Source organism: Tursiops truncatus, chromosome 18 (genome assembly GCF_011762595.2).
Source record: "Tursiops truncatus isolate mTurTru1 chromosome 18, mTurTru1.mat.Y, whole genome shotgun sequence".
Lineage (NCBI taxonomy): Eukaryota > Metazoa > Chordata > Mammalia > Artiodactyla > Delphinidae > Tursiops > Tursiops truncatus.
Genome location: NC_047051.1, coordinates 77,196,318 through 77,214,897, shown reverse-complemented (window position 1 = coordinate 77,214,897; position 18,580 = coordinate 77,196,318). Strand labels below are relative to the sequence as shown.

Genomic DNA, 18,580 nt, shown 5'->3' with positions numbered 1-18,580 from the left:
GTTAAATACTAAATTATTTCCCACATTTAATAAGCCACGTCTCAACGATCACATCGAACCACTAGGTATATAGCTAACGGTGAGTAAGCTACAGCACTAAAGCCTGGAACCCCTCAGGAAGGGTGTCCCTACAGTCGGCAGAACTCTGCCATCACGTCCCTTCCATCCAGCTGGGGGGCAGACACCCAGACACGGTCCCCACGGGCTGTGCTGAGACTGCGCTGACCCGGGATCGTGCTGGATTCAAGCTCTATCCCCAAAGAATCCCGGAGCCACGCTGACACGACCCAGTTCCGTACTAACCTGTCCGTTGCTGGTCACGGTTGTGTTTTCAAACATGAAGTAAGCACCGAAGAAAAACACCAGAGCATCGAACACGCCTAAGAACGTCCAGTAAATGAACACGCGCCAGCGGAGGAGAGCGTTCTTGGCGATGTCTCTGGGGGAGGCAAAGGGTGGGAACCTGTGAGCGCGTCCAGGCGCACGCGCCCACTCAGCCCCCACCGTGTCCACCGGCCCTGCGGCCGCCGTCCCCGTCCGGGGGCCCCTGACTCGCGGAGAGCCCCGAGGTGGCAGAGCTGCAGGGACAAGCAGGGACAGGAGAAGGAGGGCCCTCGGAGGGGGCGGGGCCCCTACCGACACCCACTTAGCCAAGCCCCGAAAAGCGGGTCCTGGAGAAGCCCGGCCGCGAGCACGGGGCTCCTGGTCTCCCGCCTGGGGTCACCCCACACAGCCTGTCCACGTCGTGGCCAGACCCCCACCTCCACCCGCCGACTGGCCGGCACACGCTCTGAATGCACGGAGCCCGTGGGATGCCGGGGGGGCCTCACGACTGGCCACGCCCCCGAGCCACACTTGACGCTCTGCGGCTCCTCCGGCCACACCACCTGTCACTTCACCCAACACCACACCCGGTCCCAGAAAGGCCCTGGGACAGCTTGTAGCACAAAGCTGTAGTAACCGAAACCATCACGGTCAAAGCACAGTGAGAAGGGAGCAAACATGCTGAGGTGTGAGGGGCGACGTCCCCAGCTGATACAGTGGGAAGGACCCACAGACATGAAGTGAGCTTCCTGGGAGCAAAAGCAAAATGCTCTCCAGACTGCATTTTACTACATACGGATATTCCTGAACAATCTCTGTTTGAATATTTTATTTCTCAAAAATGGACTGTGATATGACTAGAGGAAGAAAGATGCCAGCGCTCACACCTCTGCTTCCGAAAGGAAGGACACAGGACACAGGGACACGCTGGCATCCGAATGCCAAGACCGCGGGCTTCCGGGACCAGGCTGTGCATTTCACGACAGGGCTTCCGACACCTGTCAGTTTAGTTCAATAAGACAGAGAAGCTGCAGGGTTCCCTCCGGTGTGTGTCTAAAATGGTGTGGGTTCCCTATTTTCTTAGACTTACTCCTGTATCATTAAATGCACGTGACAAACTCAGAGCTTGCTTTTTTTTTTATCACCTACAGGGATTATTTTGGACCCCAACACTTCAAGACCCCATTTAACGGCTAATGATTCTGATGTAGGCCGTGGGGCTGGTGAGGTGTCTTGACTGTGTGGGCACAGGACTCACACATGTGAAAAGCCTGCACAGAATTTAGTGCACACACACGTGAGCACACGTGTGCACACGAGCAAGGACCAGTAAGACGGCTGGGCGTGTCGCGTCGGTGCCCTGCTTGTGACCTTGTCCTGCGGTTCTGCAGGACGGTCTGTCAGATGCTACCACTGGGGAAACTGGATAAAACCTCACAGAATTTCTCTCCTATTTCTTACAACCACATGTGCATCTAAAATGTCCTGAAAATAACACGTTTAATTTACAAAGCCACAATAAACAGTGACACATTGAATCGGCCAAAGATCCTGGGGTGCAGTTCTGAAACAGCAGAAAAATCGTTTCCTTGTTATTAAAAATACTTTTTAGCAGAAAAGAGCACCCAGAGATCAGATATGTTAACTTTTCTCTTTTCTCACTGAATGGAACCTATTTGGACCTGCGAGGATCATTTAGGCCATAAATCCGCTGGGGTCACAAGGGGATAGAAACTCTCACCCCAAGTGCTTTCATAACCATCGAAAATCACGGTAAAATGCAAACTGGCTTAACGTGTACATTTCAAACGCCACATAAATCCTCTGTCTGAATTTGGAGTATATTCACTTAAATCACATGGCTTCCTGCTTGAAGAATCTCCTGTGGAAGCGAGCGTGTCAGCTGACACTGAATCGTCTGGCTTTTAAGTACTTCAACCAAGTATTATCCGGATTCGTGGCAGGGCTGCCCGGTCCTTCTCCTTGCCTACAGCGGCTGTCTGCTTGAGGTACCTGTAGAGGGCAGGGTCCCTCTTGAGCGTGTCCATGGAGACGTGCTGCTCCGTCAGGCTGTGCAGCAGGATGGGGAGGGAGGTGAAGCTGATGTTGTAGAGAGTCAGGTAGGCAGTGTCGTACAGGGTCTGCGGGACCGAAAAGCCACATGAAAACAGCACCCGGGCATCTCGACAAGACTTTCGGATGATTCGTTTCAATATGCATGTGTAGTTTTCATTTACAAAGGGCCACAGGCACGAGCATTCTAAAATGCACACAGAGCCATTTTTCTACAGATACAGAAGGACAAGGACATTTTTCAAAGTGTCAGGATGTCGACTAGTCTGGATTAAAATCACAGCGGACCCACCCGGTCCTGCCATTCCAAACCTGCAACAAGAGAAAGTTGCACAAAAGTTTGCAATTCTGATCGCCGCCTCCAAGCTTAGATTTCCCCGGTCCTGGCTGCTTTAGATGAAAGAAGATCAGCGACGGAACGGGGGGGTCATCTGGCCCGCATGCCCTGCCGTCCACCCTCCGCCCACCACAGACACATGTGGGGAAGAGGGATAAGGCTCAGGTGAGCTCGACCTCAGGCATCAGGACTCACCTGTTGCGAAAACCCACAGAAGAACTGGTATAAAAACTGAGGGAAAATGAAGCAGACATTCTGAAAGAGAAGTCACACGCATGTTAATCAAGGGCACATTGTAAGAGACGTCACTTTTCTATCCCGTCACAGAGCTTGGCCACGTGACACACTCTACCCGGGCAAAGTGCCCCACATTCTCCAGCAAGACGGGCAATGGCTCTAAAACTCCTTGCTCATCTCAGGGGCTCCCACAGGCACACCGGACCATTCTGGTCACCCTGAGATCAGACAGACTCAAGGGAAACTTGTGGCAGAGAAATGAGGCGGCAACGTCGGTGTCAGGACAGACAGGAAAGAATGCAACCGCATTAAAGAAGAAGAAACTACTTCAAGGAACTATCAAAGAATGCCCCTTCCTCAAGCGTTTTACAGCCCGCATCTCACTGGTTCCACATTCAGTTTTGAGACTGCGAAGAGAGCTGGGCGTTTGCTCCCGTGGTCCTACGATTACCCCCTCCTTTCTGACAGTCACTTCTATCCATGGACAAATCACCCCTGTAGCCTCGGGGCATCATGACAGACGAGCCATCGCTCACACGCTTTGAGACGGTGAGAGGGGAAAGGAAAGCCTTCCTACCTTATAAAAGAAGTACTGCACAAGCTCAGATATTCGAATATAGTAAAAGTGCCCATGAACAAGTAGCATCTTCTTCAAATGCTTAAATTTCGGTATCGCATAGTCGCTGTTCCTTGCAGCCTGGCGACCTTCTTTCCCAATGATGCCTACGAGAAGGGAGCAAATGCGCTGAGGAAAGCCTTTCTCAACACCACGCAGGTGGACACGGACACAGGCAAAACGGGTGAGGCTGAACCGTGACTGTCGGATTTCTAGGCACGAACGCTCTGTGTCACAGACAGTGTCCTGAACGTGTGTCTACATTCTATGGCCCTGCCTTGGCTGTGTCCTTTCTCGTCCAGCTGCGTGATAAACCCGGGTTACCAAGAGGCACAGGGAAGCAGAACCGAGGGGCTTACCTATGCCCACGTGGGCCTCTAGGATCATGCTGACGTCATTTGCGCCGTCACCAATCGCTAAAGTGATAGGGTGCTCTTTTGAAAATTTGATTAATTTAACAATCTGGAAAAGAAGCAAGGGCAGATTTTACCGTCTCTGTTCTATTTTTGCAGAGCTCATTCTCTAACTAGGCAGAAACGACAACGATGTCAAGTTAGTCAAGGAAAAATGAAACAACTATGTACTCAAAGTGAATTATTGATTATATGCAGTCTATTTTATCCACTTAGGATAAAACCTTTTTGACGTCGAAAGCGAAACACACTTCAGCAAAAGCAGCTGAGAAATGACTGTAGTAAGATGAGCTGAGCAGGCTGGTGGGCAGACAGGACGGAGAGTGAAATCCAGGAAGTCATTTGCAGGGGCGGCTCAACTCCTTATGTAAACGTGGGGGAAACAGATTTAAATATACGGGGTGGGGGGAGTGTGAATGCTGCATTCCGTTAGAAGATGCTGCTCTTCCAAGCTATCTGGTTTCAAGCATCTATTTTTTAAAATAAGCTGCTCATTTACTTTTCAAATTTGTCATGTGTGCAAAACCAAATCTGACAACTCAATGCAATGAATAATTTCCAAAGTTTTAGTCTGTTTCTTGACAGTCTTTTTTCCTATTTATGTGCCAAGTATAAGGTTCCATGATGGAAAAGATGAGGAAAGAATGTGTGGATTGCCTTCTTGTTTCAAGACTGAGACACTAATTGGCATCAAAGTTTGCAAAAGTCACTTAAGAACCTAAAAGAAATACCAAGTATCATGTGAAGACCAAACGACATCCTTAGCTCTGTTCTGGACGTCACTGTACAAGGTTTACGCAGAGTCACACATTTAAGAGGGACAGTTGGGAATGAAACCATTTTTATCCCAAATAGAACGTATGTGAATGCCTGAGTCTGCTTCTCTTCACTGAGAATCACCCCAGGGCGATGCTTTATGTGTTTTATGCTTAGTGACACTGTCACGTGGCACGTCAGTGTAGCACGCATGCAAGGACGCGAAAAATGACCCCTTTGCACGTGGTGTTCAGTATTTTACCTTAAGCACTAGGTCAGTCTGAGAAGCTGACAGTTTCCTTCATGAGCAACTCAAGAGAAACTGATCTCCCTTATCTAAAATGTGGTTTACAGAATTCGGACCGTTTTAGGTTTACCAACACCAGAAAGGCACACATGCTCACGTTCGTATCCCATATGCTTTAAAAAATATTTTAAAACACACAACAGGGGGCTTCCCTGGTGGCGCAGTGGTTAAGAATCCGCCTGCCAATGCAGGGGACACGGGTTCGAGCCCTGGTCCGGAAGATCCCACGCGCCGCAGAGCAACTAAGCCCGTGCGCCACAACTACTGAGCCCATGTGCCACAACTACTGAGCCTGTGCTCTAGAGCCACAACTACTGAAGTCCGCGCGCCTAGAGCTTGTGCTCCGCAACGAGAAGCCACTGCAATGAGAAGCCCGCGCACTGCAACGAAGAGTAGCCCCCGCTCACCGTAACTAGAGAAAGCCCACGTGCAGCAACGAAGACCCAACGCAGCCAAAAAAAAAAAAAAAATTAAGAAAAAAACACACGTCAGGTGGTGTTTCCACAAGAGTGTGGTGCAATGGGCAGAACGTGAGTTCAGAGTCCGACAGAGTGGAAGCCGATTCGGACCGCCACTTTCCAGATCATCCCGCCAGGCAGGTTCTCCCGATTTTCTGTGTCTTAGGTACTTCATTCCTAAAATTAGCACAGCCTCCCTCGCCTCAAGGGTTACCGTGAGGGTCGGTGGGTTCGCACCTGCCTCAGCAATCGACACACAGTAGGTGCTCGACTGCAGCTGCCTCCCCCCGGGCTTCCGTACAGACGGCTCTACCTCCTTGATACAGTTCTGTTTACGTGAGAGATGGGACGAGCATCTCCCTTGGTCTCTGCACCCGGAAGGGCCATCCATCTGATTCCATCAACGCTTACTAACCACAGCGAGCAAAGTTAAGTCTCACGTTTCAATTTCTATCATTTTTGCTTCCATTTTTAAAAGGAAGTGCTTTGCTAGATTTAAAAAAAAAACCCAGAGGCTGTAAGGGCTCATGAATGGCTCTCACTACGTAACCCCTTCCCCCGGGGATCCCTAGCTGGTTCCTGGTGGGCGGCGGACCTGGGCCTTCTGCAGGGGCGCCATCCGGCAGCAGAGCACGGCGCTGCAGTTCCGGCAGATGTCCAGGAAGAGCTCTCGGTAGTGGCTGGAGCTCCCGTCCTCACACGGCTTCATTATCAAGGACAGCGCGGCACCATCAATAATTAAACCGTAGTCCTGCATATCGGCCGAGAGTCTGTTAGATCATACAAACCAGAGAAATTACTCAGTAACTAAATCCAGAGATTTGAGAAGACGTACTTTTTGGGGATATCTATAGATGCTACACAGTCAGGATCAAGGAATAAGAAACTGGGTTTTCTTGTTTTGTCAATAATAACACAGCCTCTAGATTAGTGGCTGTAAGGCCTTTGATTACATTTTAAAATTGTGTGTGAATTAAACTTTCTCATTTCACTGAGGCAAAGCAAACAACGGTCGCAACTGTGGACTCCTGGGCGTGTTCCGGTACTTCTTGACAACAGAAGGAGAGCGTTTATCCCGCTATCGAAGAGATCGGCCTTCATTCCCGAACTGCCTGGCCACCTCAGCCAACCACAGTCTTTATCGTTACCACTAATACCTCCGTGCTACTCTGCCCGGGTGACCTGACTTGGAAAGAACATGGTCGTAATCTCTCTTTGCTGGGTTTCAAAGTTACAAGGAACATCTCTAATCCCCCAAAGGAATTCTGCAGACAGGGCAAAGGGAAATATCGCTGTACTATTTATAAATGAATAATTTTAGATCCACATATGATTAGAGAGCTGCCTTTGCTTTATCTAAATTAATGAAAATTGGAAACGATTCAAATGAAATCTAACCTTAGATCATGCATCTAATACCAGCAAGGAAAGCGTTGATAAAATGTGGATAAACTGGCGAATATTCTTGGAAAAAACAACTGTCGGGCATACGCTGTTCTGTCTTAATCGACAAACGACCACGCATTATTCACGTCTCCCTCCTGCTCTGGCGGGAGCCCTGAGGAATACACGATGCAGCCCGCAGTGTCGTAGAAGCAGATGGGAATCACCCCAGGCACGGTATTTTGTAAATCCATGAATGAAGTCTCTTTGCACCCTCAGCCAGCAGTCTGCAAGTGAGCGCGCACACGCGCACGCGCACACACACACACACACGCACACGCACACGCACACACGTGCGCGCACACACACACGCACGCGCGCGCACACACGCACACACACACACACACGCACACACACACGCACACACGCACACACGCACACACCCGCTCTGATGCAAAAAGGCATATATGTCACAGTTGCTAGAGAGAAATAGCTCTGGTCATGGTCCCGACCACGGGATGCTGTTAGAGGCCAGAGGACAGGACCACGTCCGCACAAAGGGAGCTGAGGCCACGGCCCTGCCCGCGGAGCTTGCCCAGTCCGTCTGCAAACGTCCCGCCTACCCTGAGAAGCTGTCCCGGGTCAGGCTGGCGCTGCGGTGCAGGACGGTCTTGCTCAGCTCGCAGAGCACGTCGTGCAGGCTCTGCTCCTCCAGCCTCTTGGTGGTCACCTCGAGCAGCTGCGTGTTCCTGCGGAAGAGCCTGCAGGCGTAGCAGGCGGCGGCTGCCGTCTCCATCTTGTCACCCGTGAGCACCCACACCTTGATGCCCGCCTTCTGCAGGGCCTCGATGGTGTCGGCCGCCTTCTCCTGCAGCCTGGGGGGCGGGGGGCGGGGGACACAACACACACGTCAGCGTGAACACAGCAAACCAAGTGCAGAATTCCGAGAACTTGTGATCTACGGAGCTGATTCAGTTTTTTGCCCCCAAATTAAAAAGCACCGCGGTGCTGGCTCGTGATTTCCCGCAAAGGACCCGAGGCTGGCGACAGCTGTGTATTAACTTTTTACAACAGAACACTTCCTAATACGAGAAAATCCACAGGGATAAAATACTAAGAAACAAGACAGCATCTTGTACGAGTAACAGTGGCCGAGCACACAGCTTTCTGCCTGGTGGGACTTGCTACTCAGAGAGGACTTTACGCTATTATAAGACGGCCCGTCACAACCACCAACCAAAAAAGTCTTAACCAGGGAAAAACAGGACCTGGAAAAGAGGTGACGCTCCCCACCTTTTCATTGTGCATAAACTTCTAATTTTGCCACGTATCAAACCGGAGCCCAGGTTCCCCTAAAGAACATGAAGTGCCAGGCGCGGCTCTGGGACGGGCTGATGGCGTCGCAGGCTCGCCCCGCGTCAGATGCTGCGGGAAGCACTTGCCTGCGACGTTTTGTCTTTGCCAGAACCTTACAGGATGAGGACGGTGTTAGGATCCTGGTCTACGTGTAGAAAACCCACAGCTTGCAGAGGCCACAACACATGTCTGAGGGTAAACGGCACTCTTGACCTTGGTCAGGCTGTCTTGCCATCCGTGGAAGTCTGGCAGCAAAACCACGTCTGCCTCACTTGGGGGCCTGCTGTGTTTTCTAGATTTTAGAGTCTTAGTTTTTGATAGATGTGTGTCAGTGATGTGTTTCTGTCCAGTGCTGAGTGAAAGGCAAGGAAAGGATCCGGATTCTGACTGGAACCATTTGGTTAGATTCTGGGATAAACTTCCTAGGTCAAGTCTGGAGATGATATAATCGTACTATTCTAGAGGCAGAAAAAAACATCTCTCATTTCATCCTTTTTTGCAAAAAGGAAACCGAGGCCCAGAGTGGTCTGTAAAGATGTTGGCCAGAGATTTCAAAGAAATAATCTGTAATCAAATATCATCACTTCAACCCCCCCCCCTCCGCCCCATCCCCGGGGATCTACTCTCAGTGTCCTGAGGTGTCAGCTCCCCCCAGGTGCATCAGCTCCCAGGACCCCCATGAGGGTCCTCGGCTGTGCAGGCGAAGATCCCTCCACCCTTAAGAGCCTTCCCTTCTCCCCAGTTCCTCCAAGGACCCAGGAATTCTACCAGCTATTATTGTCAGTTTTTGCAATGTTCTACTTCATTATTTTAAATTCCTTCAATGAGTGATGACAAGAACACTGAGAATGTTAAGATCCAACATGTTTACACTTGTATTTGGGAAGAACTAGTGACAAACTGAGGAACAGATTAGTTATTGATTCCATTCTAAAGAATAACTGAACAGCATAGCCTTGTGGCTTGACTATTCAGAATATGGTGTGAAAATGCTGACCATTTCTGGTTTCTTCTGGGGGCCTTTTACTCGTGGAAAGTCAAACATCACAATAGCGCAGCCTGACCCCTGCGCTATTACCCCAGGCAACCAAGTGGCCTGCCCCGTCCTGACGCGTGAACGCGTTCACCGGGTGCGGCCGACGCCGGCTGTGGGGCTCCCCCTGAAGCGCCCCTGTAGCCCCTGCGATCCCGCTGCAACACTATTATTTCTAAGACAAGCACGGCGAGCCTTTACCGATCCTCCACGGCCGTAGCACCGAGCAGGATAAGGTCTTTCTCTATCTGCTCATAGGCTTCTGCTAACTTCCTTTCCCGATCGTGGAGCGCCACTCTGGCGGCCTGCAGCAGCTTATAGATGCCTTCATATTCTTCCTGCATGAGCCTTTTGTAGGCAACGCACAAGGTCCGAAGCCCCTCCTGCAGGACACAAAGCGGCACTTAACGTGAACTCGGGGGTCACTTTGCTGAATATCACTTCCCAAAGCCTTCCCGACACCCCCCTCCAGCTCGAGTGACTAACCAGAGAACGAGAAACCAACCCACCCTCAAGGGGCTGGTCATCTGCAAGTGAAGCGTATCCACCTTAAATATACGCAATCATGGTCGATGATAAAGTTTTCAAACTAGTAAGCGTGGGAATACAAAATATAAACCGGGGCCGTCGAAAGATAAGACTTTGTTCTTTTATTTTGACAAATGAAGAGTTAACCTTCTTTAGGATAGCAATTTGCAATTTATAGTAAATATCAAGTGATATTTCTTTTTTTGTGTTTTTTTTGGCCACACCACGTGGCATGTGGGAACTTAGTTCCCCGACCAGGGATTGAACCCACGCCCCCTGCAGTGGAAGCTCCAAGTCTTAACCACTGGACCGCCAGGGAAGCCCCATCAAGTGATATTTCTAAAGTGACGCTTTACGTGGGGAGTTTGTGTGACGCTTTGATCTTATTTGGGTCTCACCGAAGGAAAACCACACGGTTATTGATCAAACCTATCGGGTCCACAGGAGAGGAAAACAAGAACCTAAGACTAATTCTGGACGTCAGGGCGCGCAGGGCAAGCACACCAGCCGGCAGGGCACCAGGAAGCTGGGCTCTCAAAGGCGCCACACAGAGCACTTTCACCGCGTCAACAGACGCTTCCTTTGGTCACGATGAAGCAACCATCGCAACGGCCCGACTGGCGACCCTGGACGATCACCTTCTGCTTCCCTTGTTCCTTCAGCCCCAACTCTACGGATCCCCTGAAATGAGCCAGTCTCCTACATGATCAGTCCAAATTCTGGGAGAACACTGGTTCCTAAGATTTGAAGGGTTTCCACTATATGAATTCTAACGTCCCATCGCTCTCAGGGAACGCTTCACATCTTCCATGTTTTCTCCGACCTCCAGATGTAGCCGAGGGACACGATCACGGTCGGGTTAACAGCTCCTCTTGCCCCCGGAGCTCTCGGAAGCCTGAAGGCGGGAAGGGAGCCCCCGGGAAGGAGCGGGACAAAAGCAGCATCTGTGTGTCCGACGCTCTGGGAAGGCACTGAGCTCTGTGACCGCCCACCATCCAGACGCCGAGTCCCGTCCCCGGGGAGCAAGCAAGCAGCCCGCTCGCCTCTCTGAGAAGGCAGGTCCCCCTCCACCCCCGAGCTGTGAAAGCGCAGAGATGTTCTTCCCCTGCATCCTTCCCGGGTCCACGCCCCGCCCACTTCGCTGCCCTCCTGTCTGTCTCCTTTGTGGGGTGGGAGCTCTCAGGCCGCTGGCACTGTCTCACTTCACCCGACTCCTTGGCACACAATAATAACTCAGTGACTTCTGCTAAAAAGAGTGGCTGAAGTTGGATCGGAAGTATCCACGGTGATCAAGGAAATCGGAGACATGAGCTCGGGCTACAGAATGGATCCTCTGACTTCTCCTAAGAGGTGAACGCACAGGATGTATGTATATGACTTCATTCTACGCCAGAAAAACTGCACGATAAGAAAGAGGTTTTACGAGGATAGTAATTCAGAGCTGTCCCAGAACATAGAGCTGGTGTGAACGGGCAGCAGAAACTTCAGAAATAAATAGAACCTTGCCTTTAAAAGCAGCTATGGGGCTTCCCCTTGTGGAAACATGGAGTAGAAATACTTTTCTCTATTCTTCCTGCAAAGTATTACTAAAACCCTGGACACTGTATATAAAACAATACTGATATACAAAGCCAGACAAATACACCACAGGGAAAGAAAATTATAGAACATTATCCCTTACAAACATATATGCAAAAATCCTCAACCAAATTTCAATAAACTGAATCTGACAGTATGTCCGAAGGATTATATACATGACCAAGAGGGATTTATCCCAGCGATGCAAGGGGGATTCAATGAAAACCAATCGATGTAATATATGACATAAACAGAACACAGGAGAAAAACTCACATCATCATCTCAACAGGTGCAAAAAAGCATCTGACAAACCCCGACAGCTTTTCATGATAAAACCACTCAGTAAACTAGGATAGAAGGGAACCTCCTCAACCTGATAAAAGCCATATATGCAAACTCACAGCCAGCATCATACTCAACGGGGGGAGGTGGAAAACTTTCTCCCTAAGATCAGGCAGAAGACAAGGATGGCTGCCTCTGCCACTTCCATTCAACATGGCACCAGAGGTCTTAACCAGAGCAATCAGGCAAGAAAAAAAAAGGTATCAAGTTGGAAAGGAAGAAATAAAGTTAGTTCTGTTCTTAGATGATAGGATCTTATATGTAGAAAACTCTAAGGATTCCACCACCAAAAAAAAAAAAAAAAAAAAATGGTTGGAACTAAAAGACGAATTCAGTAAAGGTGCAGAATTCAAAGTCAACACACAAAAAGCGGCTGCATTTCTACACGCTAACTATGAACAATCCAAAAGGGAAATTAAGAAAACAAGACCATTTACAGTAGCATCAGAAAGAATAAAATACCCGAGAATGAGTTAAACCATGGAGGTGAAAGGTTCATAGACTGAAAACTACAATACGTTGCTGAAAGAAATCACAGAAGATCTAAGTAAATGGACAGGCATCCTGTGTTCACAGATTGCAAGACTTAATATCCCACGATGACGACACCACCCAAAGTGATCTACAGGTTCAGAACGCCCATCACAACTCCAATGGCATTCTCGTGGGAATGGGAAAACCCACCTGAAATTCATGGGGAATCTCAAGCGACACAGAGTAGACCACAATCTTGTAAAAGAACGAGGCTGGAGGACGGACTCACGTTTCCTGGTTTCAAAACTCACCGGAAAGGGACAAGTAACCAAAACGGGGTGGTCCTAGCGTAAAGACAGACATAGACCAACGCAACAGAACCGAGAGCTCAAAAATGAACAGCTGCACATGTGGCCCAATGATTTTTGACAAGGATGCCAAGACCATCCAACAAGGAAAGAACAGTCTTGTTCAACCAACGGTCCTGACCCTTACCTGTCCCACACACGCAAAATTAACTCTAAATGGATCAAAGACCTGAATATAAGTGCTACCTTATAAAACTCTCAGAAAATAACATAGGGACAAATTATGACCTTGGGTTTGACAACAGTTTCTTAAATACGACACTAAAAGCACAGGCCACAACAAAAAAGTAAACTGGACTTGATTAAAATTAAAAACTTTTGTGCATCAAAGGATACTATCAAGAGAGTGATAGACAACCTACAGACTGGGAGAAAATATCTGCAATTCATACATCTGATAAGGTGTTAGTATTCTGAATATATAAAGAACTCCTACAATTCAACAAGAAAAAAAACCTGATTAAAAAATGGGCAAAAACCCTGAATAAGCATTTCTGCAAAGAAGATACAAATGGTCCATAAGCACCTAAAAAGGTGCTCAACACCTTCAGTCATTAGGGAAATGCAAACAAAAACCATAATGAGTTACCACTTCACACCTAACCAGGGTGACTAGTTAACAAAAATGGAAAATAACAAGTGTCGGCGAACAGGTGGAGGAACTGAAGCCCTCACGCACGGCTGGTGGGGATGCGACGCGGTGCAGCCTCTGGGGAACAGCCTGGCATTTCCTTAAAAAGTGAAACATATTGGAATTACCAGGTGACCCAGCCATCCCAGTCCTAGGTACACAATCAAGGAACTCAGACAGATACGAGCGCACCCATGTTCACAGCAGCATCGTTCCCAGTGGCCAAAAGGTGGAAACAACCCAAGTGCCCACCAACAGACGACGGATAAACAGTGGGGCACATATAGCGCGTCCACACGATGGAATATTTTTCAGCCACAAGATGGAACGAAGTTCTGATGATGTAAGAACTCGGATGAGCCTAGAACAGACTGAGCACTCGCTTCACAACAAAACGCAAGAAGAAAACCAAACAGGTCACAAGGGAAAGCATTAGCCCCCAATCACTGGAAGTCCTCAGGATAAAGATCTATTTTCTTCAAGACCGTCACAACGTGCTTGTCATTCTGGACGCCCTCACCCCCAAACACCAGCGGAGGGCTGCGGAGGGTGGTGCCCGCCCAAGGGCACGTGGCCAGGCTTCCTGCGGCGCGCGCACGTGGCACCCAGCAGGAACGTGCCCCCCACGAGGGAGAAGAGGCGTGAGGCCGCCGCCCGCATCTCACCACTGCGTTGCGCTCCACTCTGGATCGGATCTGGTCCACCTTGCCTTCTACCACTCGGGGAAATATTGAGGAATCTGCTCCTTTGCAAAACAGATAAATTTCCCCTAGAAGACGAGAAAAGAAGATTTTCATTTAATCACTCTATGGGGAAGACTAAATTATTTTTCAAATGACGCTTTTATTAAAAACAAAACCAGGGGTACCAGCGCTGAGACTGTCGTGGAGATGTCGACTGACCGGTTAACCTGTAAGATCAGGAAAACGTCAAAGCCACAGATCCCCCCACAAAGCCTCGTTTTATTCCGACAAGCCCAGAATCTCAGGAAAGTCAGGAACCAGGAACGAAACTGGCTCCTGGGCGTCCTTCGTCCTGTCACTTCTGCCTGCTCCCTGGCAAGGATGTGAGTGAGGGACGAATGCCCTCGGGACCAGGGAGGGGTACGGACGCAGAGGGCGTGGCCGACCCCAAATGGGGTAACAAGCTGCTGGGACACTGGGCGTGACCAAGAGTGACGAGAAGCATCTGTCGAACGATTCTCCCCACACCTACTGCCCCGGTCACTTCACACGTCTCAGTGCTGGGGGTGCACGCTCCTCCCCCCTCGAGGTGAAAGGTTTTCCCTTCCAGAAGGGTCGGGAAGCTCTCGGCTCAGACAGAACTGCGGGCGCCCGCGCTGACCCACAGGCCGCTGGCACCGGGGCTCCTCTTTCTCGAGGACTCTTCTGGCCTGCAAACCACGTGGCTCTCTGCTGCGGAAGCACTGAGGGGCTTGTCACAGTGGCTGCAGGGCCGGAGAGGGGGCACTGCCGCTGGAACCGGGTTCTGTTCAGCACTTGTCATCAGACAGAAATCACGAACACCGAGCCCCGGCCTGGGGTGGGTCCCTGGAAACCCAAGATGCTGACGGCCCGCGGGAAGGAAACCCGGGAGCCAAACCCAGGGCACCAGGAGGGGCCGGGAGGAGGGGGCACAGTGCTGGGGTGAGGGCTGGGGTGCCCAGAACCGGTGGTCCACACGGGGATCTGGACAAGGGCCCGTGAACTCAGGGGCAGCATCGGAGCCCACTGTGGGTGGCTCTGTCCTTGGTCCCAGAAAGAACTATCTTCTGCAACATACAGAGCGAAACACTTAAAACATGGCCCGGTTCACGCTCACGGGAGTCCTGGAGTTAAACCCAGGGCAACGTCAACCTACGGCCAGGAAGGACGGTGTCTGCAGTGTGTGTCGCAGGCGTGCGGAAGGGCCACGCGGGGCTGAGCTGGCAAAGCAGCGGCAGCACGGCCGCCGCCCCCAGTGGGAATCTGAGCAGTGAGTCCAATCCCCAGGAGAAGCCCGCACACCCTCAGGCCGTGACCCGAGAGTCCTGGTCACACGCCCGCCAGCCTAACGGCAGAATCCGTGCCCGGCACCAGCCGTGACTTCTAGGCAATGCTGTACGTACGGCACCAGATATAGGATAAAACAAGTTTCGTGGTCCAGACAATTCTGAGTGGTGATACCTTCTTGAACAGTAATTCCTTTTCTAGAAAAATCACAGGTGACTCCAAGTAATGGCCTGTGAATGACTTAAATTTTCTCCTGTCTCAACCTGTCATCCCCCTGTACCCGCCGTAGACGTGGGCCATGTTCAGCCTAAAGACTCTGTCGAGCGGAGCCTCTGACGTGAAAACATCTGGAGTGGAAGGCGACGTTTAACTTGCAAAGGACAAGAGCAGAGACTGTTGGGCCCCAGCTGCAGACCTGCTTTTCCAGTTTTGTAAACGAATAAGAAGTTGGAACTCCAGAGCAGTGCAAACACACAGGTGAGGTGACCGCGGCCCACGCCAAGCGCCGTGGGACCCGGGTGGCTCCACGGCTGCAGTGGCTTCTTGGGGAGAATCCTCAGAAGCTCAGGGCTGCAGGGGCTCCGGTCTCCGTCCCGCCCACGAGGCTGGAAATCAGTGCCTTTAGGGTCATCTCCGGGCAGGTATTACTACTTAGAGAACAACTTGTTTAGTTAAATATTCAACGTCTCTGAGAATTCACTGCTGCCTTGCGGGGTTCTGATGGCCCGGCCTCTCCCCTCCAGGAAGGGGTTTCTAGCGGCGCGAGCGCCGAGGATGTAAGTCCTTCACGTGACCCAGCTGCTGCTCCAGGCCGAGCAACGCTCCTCCTGACGGGAAGTGTCGCTGTTCGTGAAGATTCCACGGTCCACACCTCGGCTCCTGCGCTGTGCGGGGCGGGTCAGGAGAGTGTGCAGAGGGGGAGAAGGTGGTGTGTGACCAGCTGACGCATTGCTTCCCGAGGCTGTGGCCACGACTGCCGGCCCACGGACTGTCTCGAGCATGAGCCACGTTTGTATCGGGGAAAGTCACAAGAGACAAAGACGGATGGTGGGACCTTGCACAGTTGAACGCCTTCGTCCTGGATGGACCCCAGCGCTGGCCAGCGCACAGCAGAGGGGGCACCCGCCCAGGGGACTCGTCTCCAAACACGACGGGCCGTGTGCTTCCCGTGTCCTGCTGCCCCTGTTGCCACGTGTCCGGGGCAGCATTTACATAAAGACTTGGCGCCCATGGCGCTCACTGGCGCAAGGCTCGTCGGTGGGGACCCCACGTCTGACGGCCTGCTTCGCGGGCGAGGGAGCCACGCGGTCTGAGCACGAGCTCCGAGACACCCAAGCGCCGCGGCTCGCGGAGCGCAGTTCACAGGACCTGGCTGAAAGATGGGCCTTCAGCCCCATGTCCTCAACCAGCTTGGGAGACAGAATAAGGCATTTCCGGTTCCATCGAAAGAGGCTCAAGCAGCCCTGTTACGGGAACTCACTTTGTGGAAAGGAAATCCGCTCGAGCTGAGCATGAGGACGCCGCTGACGCAGAGCTCTCCAGGTCATACCTGAGGCCGAGTCTGTAGGTTCAGGGCAGCAGCTTGGTTTCACTGCTCTCCAGGCAAGTTTCCAAAGAGAAAAACATAGCCTAGCGCGGTCTCGTTTTAAGAAACAAGAAAGAGTAAGATGCCTTGTCTCTTGGTAAGATGCCACTTGCAAACACGTTAGCAAACTGAACCCAGAAGCACTCACCGAACGCCCGGCAGCGCTGTGCTGGGGACACTGCTGAGTAAGTGTGGCTCTGCATTCAGGACATCTGCAGCCCCGCAAGGGCAGGAGGAAACCAGGAAGGCTTCCTACAGGTGGCCGTGGAGATGTCCTGGGAGAGCTGCACATGAGTAACAGGGCCTCCAGGCGGAAAAGCCCTGCCAGGCAGAGGGCCTCCAGGTGGAAAAGTCCAGACCAGGTAGAGGGCCTCCAGGTGGAAAAACCCTGCCAGGTAGAGGGCCTCCAGGTGGAAAAGCCCTGCCAGGTAGAGGGCCTCCAGGTGGAAAAGCCCGGGTGGTGTACCCTAGGGGGCGGCCTGGGAAGGAAAGCTGGGAGGCAGCTCAGGGCCTCCACGAGAAGAGCTGGAGGGGCGGCTGCCTGTTTCCATCAAGGACCCGAGCCCAGGAGGCCCGGCAGAGACAGCGAGCACACGAGGGCTCGAGAGGGACGGGGTCGCAGATGCCTGGGCGGGGCCTGCAGGTGGGCGGGGCCTGCAGATGGGGACCCAGGAGACAGGCTGTGCAGTGTGTGTAAACTGAGGGGGGTTCAGAGCCCCGGGGATGAGTCACAGGACTTTCCCTCGGGGGAAAAACCAAAGGTGACAACCTCAGCCAAAGATGCTCGGGGACAAACGGGGCCTGAGGCTGAGGGGTGAGTGGTGGTTTATCCATGCTTTAAACAAAGAGAATAAACAGTTAAATCCTTAAAGCTCCCACAGAATCTAGGCATCAGAGTGAAACACAGTCACACTGTATCATTTAAGAAACCAAAGGGAAAGAAATCTCTACCTGTAGCAGATTTGACAATTACACTCATTCTCCTTCTTACTGAGTCAAAGCTCAAAATCTCCAGCAATTCGAACCTGAAAAAGAGGTTGAAGCATTGCTTTTACTGTCATCCGGCTCCCCGTCTCGCTACATCGGGGTGACTACCGGCCCGCCCCTGCGTGCTTCACGATCCCTAAAAGAGCAAGGGGGTTGTCAGCCTAGGGGGCTGTGAGGCTGCGCCGGCCCCGATGGCCCACAGGCTGGCTCCCGGGGGGCCTGGAGCACCGAGCGGCGGTTACGGTCTCAGGGGCGCTCACTTGCCTTCCCAGCTGGAAACCAGAAGCCGGACAGCAATGTCACTGCCCTCCCAGGGGTGACCCCATGGCGCCCAGAGGCCCCGAGCGCTTGCGGGAGGAGCTGCAGCTGACCTGGCGGGCCTGGGGCCCAGCAGCCGTTCTGGAGTCGAGGGGCTCACCACCTCCGCAGCCTGGGAGTTTATTGTTCTTAAGAGCAAAAATGTAAAATCCAGCTCTTTTGAGACCATCACCACCAAATCTTACATTCTTTACCACATGTGCCACGTGTAACCATAACTGCCCATTGATGTTTATTTAGCAAGGAGAGATGGATGGCCCCATCCTCTGAGTCAAAATCAAAACATGCCATTTGTCTCTGGGAGCAGCAGTTTTAGACTAGATGGTCCCTAAGAGTCGATATGGAAAGTGAAACATCCCCCGTCCATCTGGTCCCTCCAAGGCTACCGCTCAGTGTTTCTGTAGGACCCCAAGCTCCACGGCCTGGGGACCTGCTCTGAGAACACAGGATTCCAGGGCCACTCCCGGGGGAAGGGCTTACATTG

At 51.6% G+C, this 18,580-nt stretch overlaps 1 protein-coding gene across 8 annotated transcripts in view; it reads right to left on the bottom strand.

Moving 5' to 3' along the window:
- Positions 1-18,580, bottom strand: part of ATP11A (ATPase phospholipid transporting 11A) — a 119,124-nt gene that overhangs the window by 18,730 nt on the left and 81,814 nt on the right. For 7 of the 8 annotated variants that reach the window (XR_002173429.3, XR_002173430.3, XM_019921000.3 and 4 more), the window contains exons 16-25: positions 17,743-17,816; positions 13,881-13,984; positions 9,495-9,676; positions 7,528-7,779; positions 6,117-6,291; positions 3,947-4,049; positions 3,549-3,694; positions 2,930-2,989; positions 2,338-2,465; positions 304-439 (exon numbers count right to left, since the gene is read on the bottom strand). Coding sequence is in view for 6 of the 8 variants with exons in the window: in XM_019921000.3 (XP_019776559.1) it covers positions 304-439; positions 2,338-2,465; positions 2,930-2,989; positions 3,549-3,694; positions 3,947-4,049; positions 6,117-6,291; positions 7,528-7,779; positions 9,495-9,676; positions 13,881-13,984; positions 17,743-17,816 (1,360 nt within the window). In the remaining 2 variants the exon portion in view is untranslated. The remainder of the gene's footprint in view (positions 1-303; positions 440-2,337; positions 2,466-2,929; positions 2,990-3,548; positions 3,695-3,946; positions 4,050-6,116; positions 6,292-7,527; positions 7,780-9,494; positions 9,677-13,880; positions 13,985-17,742; positions 17,817-18,580) is intronic. The other variant, XM_019921001.3, reaches the window with a different exon arrangement.